Here is a 23,198-nt window from a genome sequence, read left to right on the forward strand (position 1 = left end):
TATACTACAACAATTTACGTAAAACAATAATAACGGACAGCAACCGACGACAACCCCTGGCTCAATACCTGGGATATAGGCAAATAATAAATATGTCAGGATTGAACATGTTTGTGAGCACTCAACCCACCTTTACCTTTTACAACAGCATAACAATATGCCCATTGAAATATAAAACGTCACTTCAGGGGTATAGAGTACGAGTTGGTTAATAAATATGCTAACACAGTAGGAATGGGCCAAAGAAACAACGCCGTACAAAAAAAAATCAAAACTTATCTCTGAAGGGAATAAGATCATGTCTTTAAAGTTTGTTTCCCGTTTGAAACTGAAATGTTGCTCCTCTGCTAGATATCATTAAATCAGTTCCATCGGATATGTAGCCGCACTTATAGGATTATTCTTGGTTCTTTAACGCAAATATACTTTCAAAATGGATGATCTTTATAAAACATTATAATGGCAGTTCAAATTTTCATTCGTGTAGTTATTTATGAAGAAAAGAAAAACCGAGGCAAAGAAACACTATTGTTTTCATGTTAAGCCTCGGTCCCATCTTAACGGATAGCTCGAACGGATGCCTAAATGAAAGTTTGAATTTCCATTATGATAGGGAAAAAAAACGTCGAAAGTATTAAACAATAAAATATTTGTGGCTGATGATTATCTCTGCACATTGTGATGTCCACCAATTCCTCTTCTTATGGTTCTGACACATTTGTGTTTATAAGAACCAGTCTTGGGCATCGATAAATTGTTGATACCGGTTGCATGCCATTACGGTACGTATAACTCAATTTACACATATTTAGGACTGGTAGTGTTTTAATCTAGATAATTTAAAGTGAAGGCTAAATAGAAAATAAGCCGCTTTGGATAAGGCAATTTACGCGCTTTTCGGTCAAGTGTTCATCTACATGTAATTTGTTTTAAACTATTGACTCCTTCAAGGCAGTCTATGCTTGTCAAATTAATAAACATGCAATTTGTGTAAAGTTTCCGCACAAGCTGCCGGGAAGAAAAACGTTATTAAATAATTTTTCATGTAAATTCAATCTTTCTAACTAAAATGATCGAAACTGTATCAAAATCGTTAAAGCTGACATAAAGCACTTTTATGTTGCCGTGAAATGACAATCGTCCCTTTGGGGAGAATAAGTACCTTTGGGAATTAAGATTTTTGTAGAAGGTAATAACGATATAAGAATAGTCAGCTTTATAGTGTTCATTCATTATTTGGAAGAGAGATATTAGCAAGGCTTCTATTTTTAAATGTTATAAGCATCTTTTCAAGGGTTTCACTAATCTCAAGTGGTTGGTTTATTTATTCAATACAACATCAAAAATCTAATGTTATAAGTGGTTTATTTAGACAAATCATTTGCAAAGATAATATAACGGTAGGAAAAAATAGAAACACTATATTGAAATAACAACAGCAAAGATTGCAAATTACAAAACGAACACAATAAGGCAAAAAAATTTACCTCTAACTGTATGTTTGGCATTCCAAACTTTTGGACCTGATATATGCTGTGTTCACACATTATGAATACGTCTTTGTTTTTATTACATATTCTATTCAGCTGATGACCTACCTTATGTGCCTTGATTGTCCCTTTCATTACTTATACTTACCTTTTTTGTTTATTGAATGGATATATTGTCGAGAAGATCTCTTCTTATCATTTTAACAACTACACTTAGCATAAAAAAATAAGATGTGGTATGATTGCCAATGAAACACTCTACATGATCAAATGTCTTAGAAGGTAAGCAACATATGTGACGGTCTTTCACCACAAGCAAAACCATTCTACACAACAAACAATAAAATGGCCCGAAATGACAAATGTAAAACAATGCAAACGAGAATCAAACTACAGGATTAATGTTAAAAAAAAAAAAATCAAACGAATAAGAAAAATAATAAAAAGCTACTCAAACGAGAACCACTAAACTTCAGGATCCTGACTTTTGATAGGTATTGCTTACATCCATTTCATTTAAACTTTGGTGGGTAGTTGTCTCATTGGCAATCATACCACATCTCCTTATTTTTAAACATAAAGAATTTGTTTGGGTTAATCATGTTTACGGACGCGCCAGCCATTTCCCTAACCTGGTTAAACGGTGTAACAGCACTACATAAGAACAACCTAAAAAATCAGTTGAAAAGGATATAACTTATCAGATCGATACAAACTACAAACGAAACAAAAAAAAAAAAAAAAAAAAAAAGGAAAATGTTAAATAACAGAACTCCGAGGAAAATTCAAAACAGAAAGTACGTAATGAAAAGGCAAAATCAAATGCTCCAACACATAAAACGATTGGATAACAACTGTCATATTCCTGACTTGGTACCGGCATTTTCTTATGTAGAAAATAGTGGATAATACCTGCATTTATTGCTAGCTAAACAACTCACTTGTATGGCAGTCACATATATTTACATTCATCTTACTAAGTCTTTTCTTAGTGCTATTACTTAGGTACTGATTCGTCAACAAACATAGCCGCCTGGGTCTCGTATAGTTTCTGATTAGTTGAAGAATCATTAACCAATTCGAACCAACTTAACAAAAATGTTCATTTTCATTGTTATATTAGGATTAGAAATTAAAAAAATGAACGTAAATAACTGCATTTTTTTAATTTGATGAATACACAGCAAAAATGACGTTTTTTTCCTACATTCAAGAACATTTGATAAATTTGAGTTATTTGTAAAAATATTATGTACAAATTTATGCAATATTTATAATTACAAATAATTTAACAAAGAACAGATCGTGTTTATCTTTTAAAACAAAAAAGTTATGTTTTTCTATCGAAAGGAAAAATACGTCCACAAATCCATATTTTGAGGAAATATCTGAAATTTACTCAAAAAGTAGCACATGAAGGTGGTATATGTTTTATTACATATTTGATTTAATCAGGTAAACAATAGCCTAAATGCAAATTTTCATCAAAATTTAAATACGGAATCAAAACTGTATCGTTTGCCCTTAAGATTTTACTTTCAAGATAAGACTCATTATAATGAAACAAATCATACAGTGATATTCTTAAGTAAATAAACTCATCATAGATACCAGGACTAAATTTTGTATATACGCCTACAAAAGACTCACCAGTGACGCTCGAATCCAAAAAAAGTTAAATAGGCCAAATAAAGTAGGAAGTTGAAGAGCATTGAAAACCAAAATTTCTAAAAGTGTCGCCAAATACAGCTAAGGTAATCTATGCCTGAGGTAGAAAAGCCTTAGTATTTAAAAAAATCTAAATTTTGTGAACAGTCAATTTATAAATATAACCGTATCAATGATAATTCATGTCAGCACAAATGCTGACTACTGAGCTGGTGATAGCCTCGGGGAAATAAATCTCCACCAGCAGGTGGTATTTAATAAGTTTAGATAGTTTAAGTCCTGGTATGAAAATGCATGAAAGTTTGGATGAAGTTTGAAATGTAAAAGAGAACATTATAAAAAACAAAACAAATATGACTTAAAATCAAAGTTTGATTCATAATATAAATTACAGTTATAATCTTTTTTTCCTCTCTTTTCAGTGGCAGTGGTTGTTGGATTTTTTGTCTGCTGGGCACCTTTTCATGTAGAACGTTTGGTGACATCAAACATAGAATCATGGTCGCCATTTTTATTAAGAGTTTATCGGATACTCTTTTATTCATCCGGTGTCTGCTATTTCTGTAGTTGTACAATCAATCCTATATTATATAGTATCATGTCCTTAAAATTTAGACAAGCCTTAAAACAGACGTTTGCTAAATCATGTTGTCAGAAGATTCCAAGACAAAACCGAAAGACACGACGTTTTTCTTACAAATTTGTACATAAAAACGGACAAACAGAAACTAGTTATACAACCGTTGGTCCTCTGGGTATTATAGGAAGTTGTAAGAAGAAATCAATGCAAAAAATTGTAAAAGACAAGGTTGTAGAAGAAAGGAAACTTCAACGTACGAAAAAGGCAAGCCCTTCACCGTCAATTAGCGGAAGTAGTTTAAAATCTACGGACGAAATGTGTCAAGAAGAAGAAATAGATAAAGTTTTATTTCAAATTAAGTGCTATGACAGCAACCGTAACACATCTCAGCTAGTTGTAGGTGTTTGTTAGGTATTGACAGATGGAAAATAAGGAATGTCATGTAGGTGTGTTACGGTGCAATGTTAACAGGAGTAAAGGATTTAATTTGACGTTTCGTTCTTATTCACTTGTTTGAACTATAAAAAGACTTAATTAGGAATCAACAAAGAAATCAGTGATATCCTGGACAGTTCTTTGGAGGCTTTCTGAATTAAAGTAATCCGGTTTTTTTTTTTAATAAAAAGCTTATTATCTCTTCCAATGGAAGTTTGTGTGATCACATTAAAAGGTTTAGGTTATCGCCTACGCTTGATGTCCGTCACTAGTTGACAAAAGTAATGCAACTCATTAGAGCAAAGACATGCTTTCAAATTAACGGCAGACATTAAATTGTAAAAAAGAAACGCTAATGATGCAAGAGTACAAAAGAAAAACACTATCATGAACAGATAAATTGTTAAAAAAAAAAAAACAATGGATAAAAAAGTTGGATATCTTTTGCACATACACTGAGACTGAATCCTGTTAATTTCCTCCTTGGTATATTTTTCCATTACAGTCAGACAGACAAAGAGGACAATGCCATAGATATGTATTCATTACTTGAATAAGAAAAGTTGAAGAATAAGAAAAGACATTTTTAATTGTATGTTATCGCACAGGTTTGTTTTATATCAAAATCTGTTGTGGCGTTCTTATTCAAAACTGCATAATTATTTTATTGCCTATATTATTCTTGATAATTATGTTTAAAAAAAAAAAATTATTGTCCATTAGAAGATACTTCAATTAAGAACAATGGCTTATCAAATTATGCAAGAGAATATGCTGATTTGAAGAAGAAAAAAAACACACCAAAAAGTTAATACAAAATGGTGTAGACAAAAACCAACACACACACTTTAGAGCTTTGAATAACTGGGGAAAAGGTGAACAACCCATTACACAGGGATTTCAATTTCAGTTGTGTTCATTTGTATATTATACGTATAAAGAAATTACTGCACATGTCACGAAATGCATAGCATATAAAACATTAAAGAACATCGAAACATAAAAGGTTATAAACAGAACAGCAATATACATCAAAAGTCAACTTTGCCTAAGAAAGTTCACTACAGGTACAAAGTTTATTGACTGAAAATTTACAATGTTTCTGTAATGAGAACTACCCAAATTGCATCCATGCTTAAATTCACATCCGTTAATTTCGAATAGCGAATGCTTTGTTATATTTCTTCAAAGCAAATGATAAAAGTTTATGCACAATACATTTTTTTAAAAGAAATTGCATAGCTGTTACATATTTATATTGCTCTTTCTTTTAAAAGTTGAAATTTTGTGGACGACGCATGGCAACGTTTTAACAGATGTTTATTTTTCCAGTTAATACTTCACTGTTGATATATATGTATATATTTATGTTTAAATATCTTTAGCTATGTAGAAAACTGTGCATAATGTCAAATCATAAATTATTCAAATTATTTAGACTATAAGAAAACTCGTAGGTTTTCTGCTGCTGAATGAGTACAATATGGGTACTGAGACGTTACACATATTAGCATTATAGATAGGTGGAATATGCAAAAAAAATCCTAATTATTCCAGATTATTATGTATCTCTAATCCATTACGTATCAAGATGATCGAAATGTTGTCTTACTGTTATGTGAAGTTATAATGTTTTTGCAGATATATATTATAAGTGTACTGCTCTTGAATGACAGTGTAAAGATAGCTTAACACACGAGGGATACAATTATCACCCAGATGAAGTCGCGGGTGATAATATTTCACTGAGTGTATTAAACACCCGCACACCTTCATCCACATTATACTGAATGCAGCTTGATGCAAGTGTGCACAATTTTATTAGAAGGATAATTGTAAAAAAAAAAAATTAAAGTCAACAATTAAAAACCAATTGTTCAGAGAACCATTGATGGTCTTTCCACCAGGATCTTTTTTATATGAAAATATTAAAATTCGGTTTTAAATGTCAATTTTAGAGTCAAATGACAGATTATTGAACGTTGATTCCAAAAATATATGGTTTCTATACAAAAAGATATACATAAGGGAGATCATTTTTTACTTCCGGTTTAAAAGATGTTATTTCCGGTATGTTTTGATAGTTTACTTGACACTGATTCCAAAAATAGATGGTTCTATATACTTTTACATTAAATTAGTACAAAAAATGGCTACTTCCGGTTTACAAAAGGTCACTTCCGGTTGGCTTTTTCAAGGTCACATTGCTTGCAACCTTTTGCCAAAAGTCCTGTGGCTTTATCATGTATATATAAGAGGAAAAAGCAAAGGTCAAAATCTAGAACATTAAATTTACCTATGACCTTGAGCTCATTTTCAAGGTCATCAACCAAGGACCTCAAATCAAAAGACTCTAGGCCTCTACTTTATATTGTTAATGAGTTATATTACCAAACAACTAATATTAGATATAAAAGGGGGCAAAACTTGCATTAAATGTTACGTACCATTTTAAGTAAAATTTACGTGTTATGACATGTCGCAACTAACAATTGTCTGAAAATATTTTGTCGATATCTTGTATGATTTCTGAAAATATAAAGAGATAACAAGCCAAAATCAAAAAATTTGAACATGACCTTGACCTTTGACCTTGACCTCATTTTCATATTTTTGGACCAAGGACCTCAAATGAAAAGACCCTAAGCCTCTATTATTTCAATACAAAAGGGGAAATTACTCTCATTTGGAGTCTTCGTAACGCTTCGGTCAAAATAAAACGTAACATCCTGAGGATATAACGAGCAATTTGGAAAAATAAATTTGTCGCTTTCTTTTACGGTTGCGGAGGAGATCTGATAACAAGAAAAACAGTGTTTGGGGAGATAACTCTTACAAAGAAAAGTGTTTGGTTAAACAGGGTGAGTTTCAAAAGCATATAGACTGTATGATATCATATACAAAAAAACTAAGCGAAATCTTTTGAAACATTTTTACACCGCAAGAAAAAAATTAGGCGGAACAAAAAAAAAAAAAAAATAATCAGAACAAATTCAATAGGTCTTTCCACACGGAAACGTGGAAAGACATAATTAAGATACTTTAACAAAAGGATGGAAATGGTGTAGACTTAGGAATCGGTACACCTCGGCCGGAGTGGGTAAATCGGCTGACTCCGGGCTCAGTCTGCTTTATTTTTGCACCAAACTTTGATTTTGAATAATGTACTGTTTAACTCCAGTGCTTCAATCTTGATCACTGACTCTGTTGTGTCTGAATGTGGATCATAAGGTTTGAAAAACACCAAAGCGAAATTGTAATTACAAAATTCATGTGTCAAAATGTTAGAATTAGTAAAAAGTAAAATATCAAAAATACCGAACTCAAATGGCAAAACAGCAAAATAAAACTTAGTCACTTAAAATTCCTTTACATTGACAACACTGTGTGAACACAACAAACAGACAAAATATGTAAAAATTTCCAATACAAGGGTACAGCAGTGAACATTGTGTTATAATCTTAATCACTATATAAATAAAAACATACAAATATGTCAACAAATCAATACAAATTAAAAAGGTCTTTCCACCAGTATGGATCTATTTTGATATGAAAATATTAAAATTTGGTTTTTAAATATTAATTTCAGCATCAAATGACAACTTATTGTACGCTGATTCCAAAAATATAAGGTTTCAATACAAAAAGATATAAATAAGGGAGATAATTTTCTACTTCCGGTTCAAAATATGTTACTTCCGGTACTGTCTCATAGTTTACTTGACGCTGATTCCAAAAATATATGGTTTTACATACTTTTACAATAATTTATTACACAAATTAGCTACTTCCGGTTAGCTTTTTCAACGTCATATTGCTTCCAAACTAATACAAAAAGTCTAATAGATTTAACATGAATACATATGAGGTAAAAGCAAAGGTCAAAATCTAGAACATTAAATTAACATATGACCTTGAGCTCAATTTCAAGGTCATAAACTAAGGACCTCAAATCAAAAGACTCTAGCTCTCTGCTTTATATTGTTAATGAGTTATATTACCATATGACTGATATTAGATATAAAAGGGGGAAAAGTCGCATCAAATGTTTACGTACCCTTTCGACTAAAATTTATGTGTATCTCCAAGTCACGACTAACAATTGTGTGAAAATATTTTGTCAATATCTTATAAGATTTCTGAAAATGAGAAATAACAAGCCAAAATCAAAATTTTGAACATGACCTTGACCTTTGACCTTGACCTAATTTTTATTTTTTTTAACCAAGGACCTCAAATCAAAAGATGAAGTCTTGTCTGTTGTTTCTTTAATTTCTAGTTCTGGAGGATATATTACTGGAACCACATCAATAAATATTGAATTGTTTACAAAAGACAATATATTAATATGATTTAATAGGATATCCCATTTGCAGTCTCAGAAACTATCTTTGAAAACAAAACTCATCATAGATACCAGGATTCAATTTTGTATTTACGCCAGACGCGCGTTTCGTCTACAAAATACTCATCAGTGACGCTCGAATCCTAGAAAGTTAAAATTCCAAATAAGGTACGAAGTTGAAGAGCATTGAGGACCAAAATTCCTAAAAGTTTTGCCAAAAAAGAGGGACGAAAGATACCAAAGGGACAGTCAAACTCATAAATCTAAAACAAACTGACAACGCCATGGCTAAAAAATGAAAAAGACAAACAAACAACAGCACACACGACACAACATAGAAAACTAAAGAATAAACAACACGAACCCCACCAAAAAACTAGGGGTGATCTCAGGTGCTCCGGAAGGGTAAGCAGATCCTGCTCTACATGTGGCACCCGTCGTGTTGCTTATGTGATATCAAATCCGGTAAATAGTCTAATTCAGTAGGTCACATTCATGAAAGGGAAGGGGATTGTAGTTACGACGTAAGGGACATATCAGATATCATTTGTGAAACGGTTATTCCATAACGGTCAACCAACTCATCTATTCCTGAGGTAAAAACGAAATATTCCACTTAAAATTTTGTTAGGAGGGCTCAATTCTTTATAAATTGACATGTTCTCTTGGTTTGTTGTGCTATGTTTATGTCAACACTTTTACAAATTGTGATGTTTGCTTATGCCTTTTACGCGATAGGTATTGAAATAATGTTTAATGACTGCAAGGATTCAGTAAATTTTGGCCGCGACTTTCCTATTCCCCTCTTTCTTAGCTTAACATCTGTTATTTCTACACCCAAAAATATCATTCTCAAACATATACAGCATACAAATGTATAATGTCTCAAAACCAAATGATGGAACCTACAAAATTTTGTTGTGTGAAAGAACTGAGTATCAAATATTCTTCAAACCCCAGATATGATGCCGTTATTTAAGTGGCATTAAATCATTTTTATTGTGTCTTTCATTCTGCATTTCCATACAATGTTTTAGATGGGATAAAAAATGCTTATGTATTTTTTATCATGTAATTGTGAAAATAGCTAGGTCATTTAAGTTCCAAGTTTGTGAAAATAATTACGTACTATACCAATGATTTAAGCTGTTATTTCTTGGAATATAGCTTTTGAATCTTAGGGTAAGAGGGAAGAGCGCGTCTGGCGTAAATACAAAATTTAATCCTTGTATCTTTGATGAGTTTATTTACAACCACTGGCCGATGCCACCGCAGGTGGAGTTTTAATTTCCCGAGGGTATCACCAGCCCAGTAGTCAGCACTTCTGTGCTGACATGAATTTTCATTGATATGGTCATATTTATAAATTATCTGTTTACAAAAATTTGATTTTTTGCAATAATAAGACTTTTCTACCTCAGAAATAGATTAACTTAGCTGTGTTTGGCAAAACTTTTAGGAATTTTGGTCTTCAATGCTCTTCAACTTTTTTTGGCCTTTTTTAATTTTTTGAATTGGAGCGTCACTGATGAGTCTTTTATAGACGAAACCGGCGTGTGGCATAAATACAAAATTTAATCCTGGTATATATGATGAGTTTATTTACAAGTTCAGCTTCAGACCTCTTTAGCACATTTGGCTTTTTATTTACATCACAACGCCCAGTTGTGTTAGTGGAGGAAAATCCACAGAACTTCGACCGGGAAAATGATAATCTTCCTAATTAAATATATTTTGGAATCGAGCTCCAGAATCTCTGTGAGCTCAGTTTGTAATGGATGTAGCACAACTTTCCTATCACCAGGTCATTTACAATCCTTTAGCAATGTCTTTCTGTATCAGTATGATTGAAAGATGTTGTCAATGGTGTTTAATTATTGGACGACGAGTGACGTTTTGAGTATACGTCTCTTGAAATAATTGCATATGTAGCTTGTAGAAAATTAGTATTCAGTTGGCTACTTTTCTAAAACACATTGTAAAGAACCGTTAACTGTGTGAGCAAATTGCAAAGTTGCAATTCTTTTTTAAAATATACCAAGATGCAGATATGTATATTACATTTTATTCAATACTTTTTTTTATCGTTTCTTCTTTCAATATCGGCATTTCCCTTTGCATGCTATACTATTAGTATGCATTTACAAATATAAGTGTAAAAGACAATTTCGTTAATTATAACATCCAATTATTTTAATCACCAATATCAAATTTGAGCTTGAAACTAATAAGACTTACTTCGAAATATGCTTGCACACAATCAGTCTCGAATACAAAGGTTTATTTCGTTTATTTCTTATAGGAATACGACAGAATCAAATCAGTAGCATTCATAGATGATACTTGGCATCGATGTTCCGTTAATTTTTCTTTAGTATTTGAATAAAAAAACTAAAACATATTGACAGCATGAAGCTCTGTCAGTACATTGGTTGTATTGGTATCCATTTAGAGTCATAAGAAAAAGACAAAAAAAAAAAAAACTGAACTCCGATGTGTATTCAAAAAGGAAAGTCCCTAATCAAATGGCAAAATCAAAAGCCCAAACACATCAAACGAATGGATAACAACTGTCATATCCCTGACTTGGTAAAGGCATTTTCTTATGGTGAAAATGATGGATTGAACCTACTTAACTCTTCATTTAAAAGCCAAAAAAATCCTACTTCAATTTTTAAAGTTATGAGAGGAACTTAAACTGGAACCAATTGGTCAATAGAATGAGTTGCAAATAAAACCAGTTTATATTATTGTATTGAGTAAGTTGCCGATCAAATGGAAAATCTATTATTTCTCAAAGCCTGAAAAATTTCTGCGCCATGAGTACAACTTGTTTTTAGAAAGAGGATCCTACAATGATGAAAAAACCTGATTATTCAGTGGAACTTAAATATCGTAGAAAGGATCTTGTTTTTTTTTGTTTTTTTTTATTTTTCTTTTTACATTTGTTTTATCTATTTTATAGTTGTACAAATAATACGACATAATTTACCAAGGAAGAACCTCTACGACTTAATGAATAACCACTTACTGAAAAATGGTACTGATGATGTTACTGTTATAGCGATGATCATATTTATAAAAAGAGCTGTAAATCACTTGGTTAATTTTAAGATATCTAATGCAAGAAGTTACAATACAAAATTTGCTTTTTATGCAATATTCTGAAACTTTAATTCCCATTGTACGAATAAATGGTTTCTTTTAAACAAAAGTTGGCATTTGGAATCTCCTAGAATTATATTCTTCTGCCTTTCAAAAAATAATTGAATATTTATAACTCAGAATGCATGATTTAGCACAAAACATTTCTTCTTTTGGGTATACTAAATTTGATTACCGGGGTTACATGGTAATAGACAATAACACATTATAATACTGGTTCAAATGTAAAAATTAATTCGAAATTTTAATCGGAAACAAGCTTGTTCTTTATCCTTAACCTCTGAAATAAATTCCCGAACACCAAAACATTTTCGATTCAAGATATTTGATATTTAGAGCAATTGTTTGGACTGCATGTCACAACATCAGAACTTGCACATTTCAACCAGTTACAGCCAATAAACGATTTAAACGATTGATCTTATGTATAGCCGCATCCTTCAAAACACACATACATCCTGGCCATTATAAGAATGCCTATTTGCTGTTAGGGTTACATGTCAATGGGCCGAATCTTAATAATTTAAAATAACGAGACGTTATTATCTCAGCTAGTTGCAAACGTTTATTACTTTTTGACGAAGTGAAAGTAAGGAATAATATTTAAATGTATCACGGTGCGGTATAAAAGGATTTCATTTGGCCTTTCGCTCGTATTCACTCGTTAAAACCATTAAAAGACTAAATTGGGAATCAATAAAGAACTTAGCTATAGCCTGTATAGATTTGTTGAGTCTCTCTGAATTCAAATTTGTTGAGTCTCTCTGAATTCAAGTAATCTTCTTTTTTGTTTCATAAAAAGCTTATTATCTCTTCCAATGAAAATGTTTGTGATCATATTATAGGGTTTAGGTTATCGCGTACGGTTGCTGCCCTCTAATGATGTGAAAGTACAAAAGAGATGCACTATCATGAAAAGAAAATCTGTTTATAAATAACAGTGGACGAAAAAACCATTAGATATCTTATTATATGCCCATACACTCAATTCTTGTAGTGTTTTTTTTTCCCAATTACAGCCATACAGACAGAGAGGACAATGAATTTAGTATATACATCAGACTTTGAAAACCTACAGTTGAAACGCAAGAAAATCGGCTGAAGTTATTTGTATTTGACTTTGACAAACAGGTTTGCATTACTAGTATAGCAAAAGCTTTATTATTATCAAAAGCACTCCTTGAATCATATACTGCATACAGTTATGTATAAAATAAAGAGTACTGTATATAAGAAGATACTTTAATTATACTGTTGCAAGAACAATATATTGAACTGTGCAGCTTAGGAAAGAACAACGATGGAACAAATGTTGCAAGAGTATGTTTCGATATGAAGAAAACAAAATACCTGACCACAGAAAAGTAAATATTAATGACATAACAAATCAACACCAAAACATTCAACGATTAAATAAGGGAGAGTAATGAATGACACATTATACGGGAGTTTCATTAAAAAAGGTTGTATTAAAAGTATAACAATTTTGTTTTAAATATACGTAAGACATTACTGCCTTCATTTATACACCTGTCCGAGAATACTTTGATCATCTGTTTTTGTTTTCCTTATAAGGGATGGGACTGTTTAACGACCGAAAGGAGTGAGAACATTTTGGCGGCGATTATTCAAGTCTCCTCCTAGGCTCAACATCCATTATTTTCTTCAACAATCGAAAGCTGCTGAGACTCAGTGAGCTTTAAAGGAAACGAATATATTAAAAGTTGAATACCATCAGGTTATTCAAGAGCTCGGTGAGTGGAAATAGCTTTTGAATCTTAGAGATCAAATGAATGAGTTGTTGTAATATAAGTTAAATAGCACCAGGTCATTCAAGTGTCTGGTAAGGGAAAATTGGTTTTGAATTTAAGATTGTATATGAGAAAACAGTTGTTATATAAGTTAAATACCGTCATGTCAGTCAAGTGTCTTTGCTATTTAAAATGGTATTGAATTTCAGAGAGCTCAAGGGGTAATAGATGTAAAACAAATAAAATTCCATCAAGTAATTGAGAACTTAATATTTTAAACAGCAACTTAATCTCAGGAAGCTTACATCAGCACATTCGGCTAGCTGCTTGATTACATAACGGGGGTACGTCTTCGATCGTACAGGAAGTAGGAGATACTGGCAAAAACGCCGAAATTCAATATGGAAAATAACAATCCTAGTCAACTAATATTGGAATCGACTGTTCTTTGCCACGAACTACTTGAAAGCTAGTGGAGCTCAAGGGGTGTTTGACGTAGCACTAGTTAATTCAAATCTTTATTTTTATGAATGACAGTTGCTCTTTTGTGTATGTCTGGTTTGACGATGAATGACCTTTCGATTTGAGATTTCTGCTACGTACAGTTAAGCACTGTAAACTGGATAATTGAGCACACTGCTGAGTTGAAGATTTTTTATTAAAAATTTAAGACAACATACACATGATGTAAGTTTTATTTTGACAGTCTTTTGTCGTTGCTTTTTTTAATATCCGCCTTTATTTTTCTTTGCTACAATATAAATACGCATTTGAAAATATAAGTGATAAACACAATTTTGTTCATAAGCAAACTTTTTTTTCTGTTCAATTCAACAGTATCAAAATATGTAAATAAGATAACTAAAAGACGTCAATAATTAGGTTTGATTCGTTAAATTATTATAGGAACACAGCAGAATGAAATATAGACATGGAACAAACCATAATCTAAACAAGAGCATAGAACAAACCATAATCTAAACAAGAGCATGGAACAAAACAGAATTAATACAAGAGCATGGAACAAAACAGAATTAATACAAGAGCATGGAACAAAACAGAATTAATACAAGAGCATAGAACAAAACAGAATTAAAACAAGAGCATGGAACAAACATAATCGAACAATAGCATGGAACAAAACATAATTAATACAAGAGCATGGAACAAACATAATCGAACAATAGCATGGAACAAAACAGAATTAATACAAGAGCATGGAACAAACATAATCGAACAATAGCATGGAACAAAACAGAATTAATACAAGAGCATGGAACAAACATAATCGAACAATAGCATGGAACGACATATAATCAAAACAACAGCATGGAACAAAACAGAATTAATACAAGAGCATGGAACAAACATAATCGAACAATAGCATGGAACGACACATAATCAAAACAACAGCATGGAACAAAACAGAATTAATACAAGAGCATGGAACAAACATAATCGAACAAGAGCATGGAACGACACATAATCAAAACAACAGCATGGAACGACACATAATCAAAACAACAGCATGGAACGACACATAATCAAAACAACAGCATGGAACAAAACAGAATCAAAATATGAGCAAATAACAAATCAGATACAAAACAAGAGCATGGAACATCAAAAAGAAAAAAAAAAGCATTCAATATATCGTTTATTATTTTTCTTTTGTAAAAAATAAAATTCTATTGACAAATTTAAATTTTGTCCGCCATAAGTGCTTTCCTTAATGATCTATTTGACATTTTTCCGTTTATCAGGAAAACTAAATCTGAACGATTTGATCGCTTGTTTATGCATATGACAAGTTTAAAAAAAAAAACTAATTGTACTATCAAACAGAAAATAAGAGTTGAATGGTAGTGAAACAAGCGGGACTGGAACTCACAACATCAGTGTTAATAGACTAGTGACACAATAATAATTTGACCAATTAGACCACTCGGCCACCGGGTCCCTTCAACTATATTTATAAGACGGACTAAAAGCTATAAAGCTCCTTGCGAATTTTAAGATATCTAGTGCAAGAATTTAAGACGAAAACATCAGAAATGTAATCTTCTGAAACTTTAATTTACAAAGTATTCATCACAAATAAGACAATAAGAATGAAAACCAATAAGTAAACAAAGACTCACAAAACCAAAAGACGTTTACATCAACAGTTATAAATAATAATTAAGAAACAACACGATAAAATTGAGAATGGAAATCTTTTCTTAAAAATTAGCATCTGGAATCTGTAATAGTATACCCTTCTTTCTCATAAAAAGAATAACTTGGACCATTTATAACTCTAAATGACATGTTATAGCACGAAACGGTTTTGCTATGTTAAAATAAAGACATGTATCGCATAGTTACATCGTATCAATAACTATAGAAATTTCAACCTCATAGACATAAATTAATCGAATTTACAGAATTGTTTGTTTTGTTAGTTTTTTAGTTTGAATTATCGTTTTTGTTCGTTTGTTTTAACAATTATTTCAGTCGAAATGGAAGTTTCTGTTAGACTTTATTAGAATAACATTATAGTATAACTTGTGTTCCATGGTACCACAGATAAAACAAATGTTATGGTAAAATATTGACTTCGGAAATTTAAAATTTCAAAATATTTATTTAATTTGACACTATATTAAATCACTAACGGGAAGGTACACGAATCGAACCCATTTTGACGGATTGTTTACCTATCTTATATAAGCAAGAGATAAAGGTCTCATTTTTTTTAGATGTATCCCACAGCTTTAATTTTGAAACCTTACTGAATCATAGAAAAATGGGTTTGAATCGACATCCAAACGATCCATGATTCTGTAAGAAGATGAACCTAAATTGCACAACATCACATTTATAAAAATTGAATAAATGATCTTTTTTCTCAAATGTTTTAAACGTACTTATTATGCATTTTGTATGAAATATATGTATGTGATATATCTTAATATCTTAATATCTCAATGTTAAAAGGTGAACTTTTTGAAGACGTCGCATGCAACGAAAAATTTGTCGATATATATAATGTACTAATTTTGTGTATATCTAAGTTTATCTGTATAGCTATGTCGAGAGACGTGCATCTGACAAATTATAAAACTACGAATAGTTAAGTCTGGAAAAAAACCTACAAAATTTCATCTGAGATTTTTTTACATAAAAGATGAATGGTCGATGCAAAAGACACAGATGTTCGTAAAAAAACCGTAAACGGTTGCTTTACAACAAATCAATTATATTTATACTTATAAATTGAAAATGTATCAATGACAACGTAACGCTCTTTGTGTTACAGTCTTACGAACAGAAAATATTGAATTCCAATTCTTTTTGTCAACTGTTACAAAACATAATAATGATCAAATGCCAGATAAAAATAATTAATAAAAGTGATTTTTACAGTTCCATGTTTTCGTAAAAGATATCCGAGGAATTATACGAATAACAAACCATTCTGGATGCAAGATGAACGATACTTACAGCATAAGTTTGCACTGCATGTCACAACATCCGACTTAACACATTTACACCAGTTACAGCCATCACTAGATTTAAAGGACTTTCCTGGCTTATAGTAACCTCCCTCAAAAGTACATGGACCTTCTGGATAATAAAATTAATACATTTTTTTTTATGTCAGGGTTCCATGGCGAAGGGCCTTATCTTAAATCAAAAAATGTGAATCTACTGAGCACATTTTGGGTTCTATTTCAATCCTTAATATCATTTATTAAACAGTGTTAAAATGTTTTGTTGTTGTAAACAAATAACACTGTCTCCTCCTAAAAGCACACATTATAGATGACATATATTTAAAATATCATCAATAATATTTCTATGACACACTTTACTAGTCACAATGAGTTCCATGTATAGGATCAAAGCACATCATCCACTCTGTTACAGAGTTGTTAAAATTATTATTGCATATATTTGACATATCTCTGGTAATACTACTACAACGAGGATTAACAAATTTGGCGTCCCCAATTTGATTACAGATTTATTCATCCCGCACATCCAAACTGACGACCCTCGCCTTAAGGTACTATGTTTATAATGATTGCGGACAAAGCGGAATAATAAGAAGGGAAAAAAGTTAACACACTCGAAAGTTAACAATAAAGCAATTTGGATTCTTATGTTCAAATGAAGACCTGACGAAAAGAAGCATGGTTGATATAAATATTTCTAAACAAAATTGCTTTCGTCAAATTTTTAACGATAGGATCTTAATACATTTTCTCATTTAGATGTGTTTGTACAATAAGCTATCTTATGAAGATTATTAAAAATGTCATTGTTGTCTACGGCGGCATTTAATTTACATGTTTTACTTATTGTTATCGTTAATCATATGAAAAGATATTCGATTTATGATTTTCTTCATTTTCAAAGATGTACTAATATATTAACTGACTAGATCATGAACAAAAGTTAGATAACAAAATACCGAACTATGAGGAAACTTTTACTTTTGCATCCCGTCATTGTGCTATTGTAAAAATTTGTAATCTTGTCTCATTTTCGCTAATGTGCCTTGTTTGTATTGACTTTTGTGCTTCTCTTTTTCTTGTACATGTTTGTTTGATTTTATAGTGATTAAAATTACACAATATTGACTGTGGACCCCCCTTTTTTTTACATTTTCACCTATATTCTGGTTTTTTTTCACATATCGTTGTCAATAAAATGAAATTTGATGCTACTGTCATACAAGTGAGAGGTTTAGCTAGCTATGAAACAAGGTTTGAACCATCATTTTCTACATAAGAAAATACCGTACTAATTCAGGAATTTAACAGATGCTATCAATTCTTTTGATGTGTTTGACCTTTTAATTTGCCATTTGTTTAGGGACTTTTTGAATTTTCCGCGCAGTATTTTTTGTGATTTTACTTATTCAGACAAACACATACGCCTTCTATGTTCCCGAAAGATATATCTTACTCACTACAATTCATGGCAGTGCACTCAACCTCTCCAGAGGATAAGCACTCGCATTTGTTACATCCATCAGTTGCAGTGAAAGCTCTTCCCACTTTATATGGCTGTCCATCATAAAAACAAACAGGTGGAGCTAGAAAATGAGGGAAATATTTTCTTAGATTCAAAATAATTTTCAAAATACTAGTATGTAATAGCAAATTTTGATAACCAATCGAATATTTGCTGTTCACAATTTGTGGACTGATGTTTTTTTTTCTATTTTTGGTCAGGTTTTTTCGTCTTCGACTTATGAGCATTGGTATCTTTTCTCAATCTTACTAGATAAATATAGTTTTCACGACGTCACAATATATCAAAATACTTGTGAAGGGGATGCACCAAAGTAGCAATCAAAAATCATAAGTCAATGAAAACAAGCAACCACAAGATCATGGTGAATGTGATTGGAATGTGAGAGTTATCGTGAATCGTTATTTTACAAATTTGGGCAATTTTTAATGATTTTTGGATCCGAAAACATACGGTAGATACGAGACCCCAATACAACAGTTTTGTCTATTCAAAACTCTTTTATTTGTACACAGTTGAATTCTATATGCACTAGGTATATTCACCGCTCTAAAACAAATGTTAAAAACAATGTACTGCATATTCAAGGCGATTTTTTTAATAGTATTTGCTGCTTCGATCTCTACAAAACCTGCCCTTGTACCAAATGGTACTATTTAAACAAACTTTGATGTATCTAACCAACCTCACAGTGAAGATACTATTCTGTACGCTATCCGGAAGTCGCGATTTTCGAAGCGAGAACTTTTTGGATCACATTTTAAATTTGATGGGTATACTGAATTAAACGGTAAGTTGATCATCTGTACATTGCTTAATGATTAATTCAGCCGACATCGATATTCTCAAATGGTTTAGAATTAAATCCCGCACATTCAATATTCGTGTCTTTGCCTTAATCAAGAGATTTTCAAGTGCATCACTAAGAAAAATCAGTCGGCGAACCTAAAAACAATCTTTTTGCCCTCTTAGTGTACAAATTAACGTAAAAACCAGACTTAATTAACTCAATGAAGTATTTCAAGTGGTGGTAAAAGTTTCAACCAGATCTTTGAAGCCAGAAATAAAAAAATTACACTTGTTTGAATTTCTCACTGTACGATCAGTCTCGCTTGTTTATTTTAAAACTGTATGATCAGTCTTTATATGTCACTGTATTCTAGTGGTGATTTCAAAGTTATTTACGATACATTAGAAGGTGGCATTTTTCTAAATAACACAAATATATGTCAACACATTCACATCCTGAAAACTTATGAAACATGTTTTAGCTTGATAGGGTGTACTCGACTTACTACATTAAGTATAAGGATGTTTAAATGTTGCTAAAATAAGAGGAAGGTTTGATGTATACTAGTATATAAGTTTCAGAAATGTCCTTCGTTATACTTAAAATTGTACAAACACACAGATTTAGTTGTTATATAAAAATGCATGTATTTACACACATTCAAGGCCGTACTGTAGCCTATAATTGATCACAGTTCCTTAAATTTGTTTAAGATGTAGAGCTATATAAAAAAGATGTGGTATGATTGCCAATGAGACAACTTTCCACAAAAGACCAAAATGACACAGACATTAACAACTATGGGTCATCGTACGGCCTTCAACAATGAGCAAAGCCCATACAGCATAGTGAGCTATAAAAGGCCCCGATAAGACAATGTAAAACAATTCAAACGAGAAAACTGTCTTTTTGACACTCAATTGTACACCACTTTGTCAAGTGGGGGGTTATAGTGATAAAGAAGTCCGTCTTTCCGTTCGTCCGTTGGACCGGTACAATATGTTTCGCCGGTTTTGTAAGCGCATCTCCTCATAAACCACTTAATATACATTGGGGGTTCCGGCCATTTTTAAATGGAGAGGGGTCCAATCCAGGAGAAAGGGGGATTCCAAATATATGTTCCCATACAAATGAATTGATAGTTAAAAAAGGGTTTCAAACTGCCGGATCCCCTTTTTTTGAATCCGTGACTGATATAACTATTAATTAATCTTATTCGGGTTCCTTATCATAAATGATATTGATTGTATTGTGTATCGTCTATTTCGAATTTTAGTAAAAATCTTTTATGAGGTTACTTTATATAAGATACGGACTTGAACATTACATTATATGGGGGCACCCATCAGGTATTTCCAACACCTCCTAAACCAATCATTAAAGTTTTCTAAAATTGCTCCATTTTTACCCGATTAATGCATTATGGACCTTCTATTTCTGTAAACTTACCAAAATTATATCACATGAATTATCCCCCTACGCAAAGCTGTCTTTATCCATTTTTTGTTATTTTAAAAGACAAGCTTGATTTATGTTATCATCAATTGGTCAGCGGCGGACGGTGGAAATAATCTAAAAATGTAATAGCTAAACAGATAACTGTAACGATACACTATTACAAAGTCCACAAGCGAATCATGTATTACTTTTTAGGCATTTGATTTTAAATAAGACTGATGGAACAAAAATACAATTATTTTGCCGTCTAAAAAATTCATCAGAAATATGTTTGTATTGTCTTACGAGAGTAATTACGCGTTATAGTTCCCTGGATAGTTCATAATATCACATATACACGTATAAACCTTCAAATTGCTGTTGTTTTTTCTTCAAAGTCACGACTGGTCATACAGTCAAAAAATCTGAAATCGCTTCTAGAATACAGTCAGTTCTAGACTGATCGTACAGTAATTTATTTTGGGATCCTCAAGGAAAACATATTTTTTTATGGGAAATACGAATATTCTACTTAAATACGAAAAGAATATTGAAACAGTATATATTTAACTGTAAACTGATGCAAATATTTGCAATAAAAGATTATTTGCTTTGTACTACGAGAGCAAAATTGTCCATCGATTTCACTTTTTTCTACCAAGTTGATGTGATGCACACGTATATTTTATATTCTAATGCATGTTTTTGTTACAGTTACTCATATTTATGATGCTATATATACCTTGAAGATGTTCAAAGCACTTTGTAGATATAGGAGTAAACAAATGATGAGAAAAGTTACCGTAGGCAAAACCGTCCTGTTAGCCAGTTGGAAATCATCGCTTCGAAAATCGCAACTTCCGTATAGCGTACAGAATAGTATCTACACTGTGAACCTCCAATTAGAACATTCTAAAAAAATTGTCATCAGTGAAAATAAATAGAATTTTTACAACTACTTACATTTATATTTAGCGGTGACTGCACAAAGACAAACAGCTGACAGAACAATGATCAATCTTTCCGAAACCATCATTTTTCCTAAAAGATATAACTAAGATTTTAAAAATGATTAGATTTTTCTAAATTTGAAATCTTTTATAGTGCATGAATGCAACGTGACTGATAAAAATAACTTACTAAATGAGACAGAAACTAACTGAATATCCGCAACAATGTTTGAATGTGCATAATTGACACATATTTATATAGTGCATTATTAATGAGATAATAATAACTGAATCAATTCAAATGAACATTTTTATGTCAAAGTTGTCAAAAAATAACAGATTAAATAGTTTAAAACGCTGTTCAAGGTAAATTCTGCTTTTAATTGATATGATATATATGAATAATATGTGACAATTAAAACTAATGAATGCCACAGTTGAGTTTAAAATTTCTTCATGATCAAGATTGACATATTTCTTAGAGGTGACAAAAAGTTGCAACCTGTATTGAGACTAATTTAAGCAATGTTGACCTTAAAGATTGCATGAGAGTTGGTATGTTGCAATCACACAGTTATATCGTGCGTGGCATATATAATTACATGATTAAAATTTTGCAATAACAAGACATGTCTCTTCCATCAGAAAAAAAAACCCAACGTTCTTATGCTTAAAAGGATTTTTTTTTACTATATTCATATGTCAGAGATACAATTTTGATTAATGTGGTATTTTTTTTAATTATACATGATGAAATATCAAAAAAACTTGTTGGGTACCAGCCACCGTCTTTGATGTATCTTTCAGTATTTTCAAGTACTCTCAGATCTAAACTTTGTGTCTTTTGTGTTTTTATTAATTTGTGTGCATCGTATCAATCAGGTGAGTTATAAAGCCCTTTTCAATCTATTTTTATGGTTTGGTCTTACTTTGTACTGTAACATCACTGTCCAAGATGAGGTGGATGGTTTGGCATCAGCAAACATTCAATCATGTCATATTCTGAATGTAGCTGTCCCTTGTCATGAGCCTGTATATTGAAAATGGATGTGCTTCCCGTTTTTGAAGATGCTTATATATGTTGTGTTTTTATTTGCCTCATATAGCTAACTCAAATTCTAACCATTAAATAAAATAACCGATTGATAGTTACTACCAACTCAGGCTCGTATAGTGAAAAATGAAAATTTATATTTTATCAAGCTAGACAATCAAAATTTAAATATCAAAAGTCATAGTCATTATTTATGAAAACACTGAGATATGATTTCACGAAATGTTTGAAGGTACCATTCACTGAAAAAAGAAGGGTATACAATGGTTTGACATCGAAATTTGAAATGGACACCATTTTTTATTCATATATTGGTATATTTGATAGTTAGAATTTTGTAAGATTCAGAATAATTATGGAAGCAACTTAATAAGTGTAAAGGATAGACACAAAAACATAGAATAGAAAAACTATCATGTCCTCTGTGGAACTCTGATGTGGAAGATAACTTATAAAACGTAACTAAACACACAAGTTACGTAATAATTTCTTGCACAAACTTCTG

General features: G+C 31.5%; 2 protein-coding genes across 3 annotated transcripts in view; one reads left to right on the plus strand and one right to left on the minus strand.

Moving 5' to 3' along the window:
* The window catches only part of LOC143056271 (pyrokinin-1 receptor-like), a 41,802-nt gene extending 37,421 nt beyond the window's left edge, over window positions 1–4,381 (plus strand). For both annotated transcript variants that reach the window (XM_076229366.1, XM_076229374.1), the window contains exon 3: window positions 3,581–4,381. In XM_076229366.1, the coding sequence (XP_076085481.1) occupies window positions 3,581–4,149 (569 nt within the window). In that variant the 3' untranslated portion in view covers window positions 4,150–4,381. The remainder of the gene's footprint in view (window positions 1–3,580) is intronic.
* A 9,709-nt stretch (window positions 4,382–14,090) lies between these two features.
* Window positions 14,091–21,837, minus strand: LOC143056444 (uncharacterized). Its single transcript, XM_076229553.1, has 4 exons — window positions 21,653–21,837; window positions 18,398–18,523; window positions 16,924–17,046; window positions 14,091–14,188 (listed from the first exon to the last, which is right to left on the minus strand). Exons 1-4 carry the CDS (start codon window positions 21,723–21,725, stop codon window positions 14,163–14,165), a joined length of 348 nt encoding a protein of 115 aa, XP_076085668.1. The 5' UTR covers window positions 21,726–21,837; the 3' UTR covers window positions 14,091–14,162.
* Window positions 21,838–23,198: the final 1,361 nt, after the last annotated feature.

The sequence above is a fragment of the Mytilus galloprovincialis genome, chromosome 1 (assembly GCF_965363235.1).
Source record: "Mytilus galloprovincialis chromosome 1, xbMytGall1.hap1.1, whole genome shotgun sequence".
NCBI lineage: Eukaryota > Metazoa > Mollusca > Bivalvia > Mytilida > Mytilidae > Mytilus > Mytilus galloprovincialis.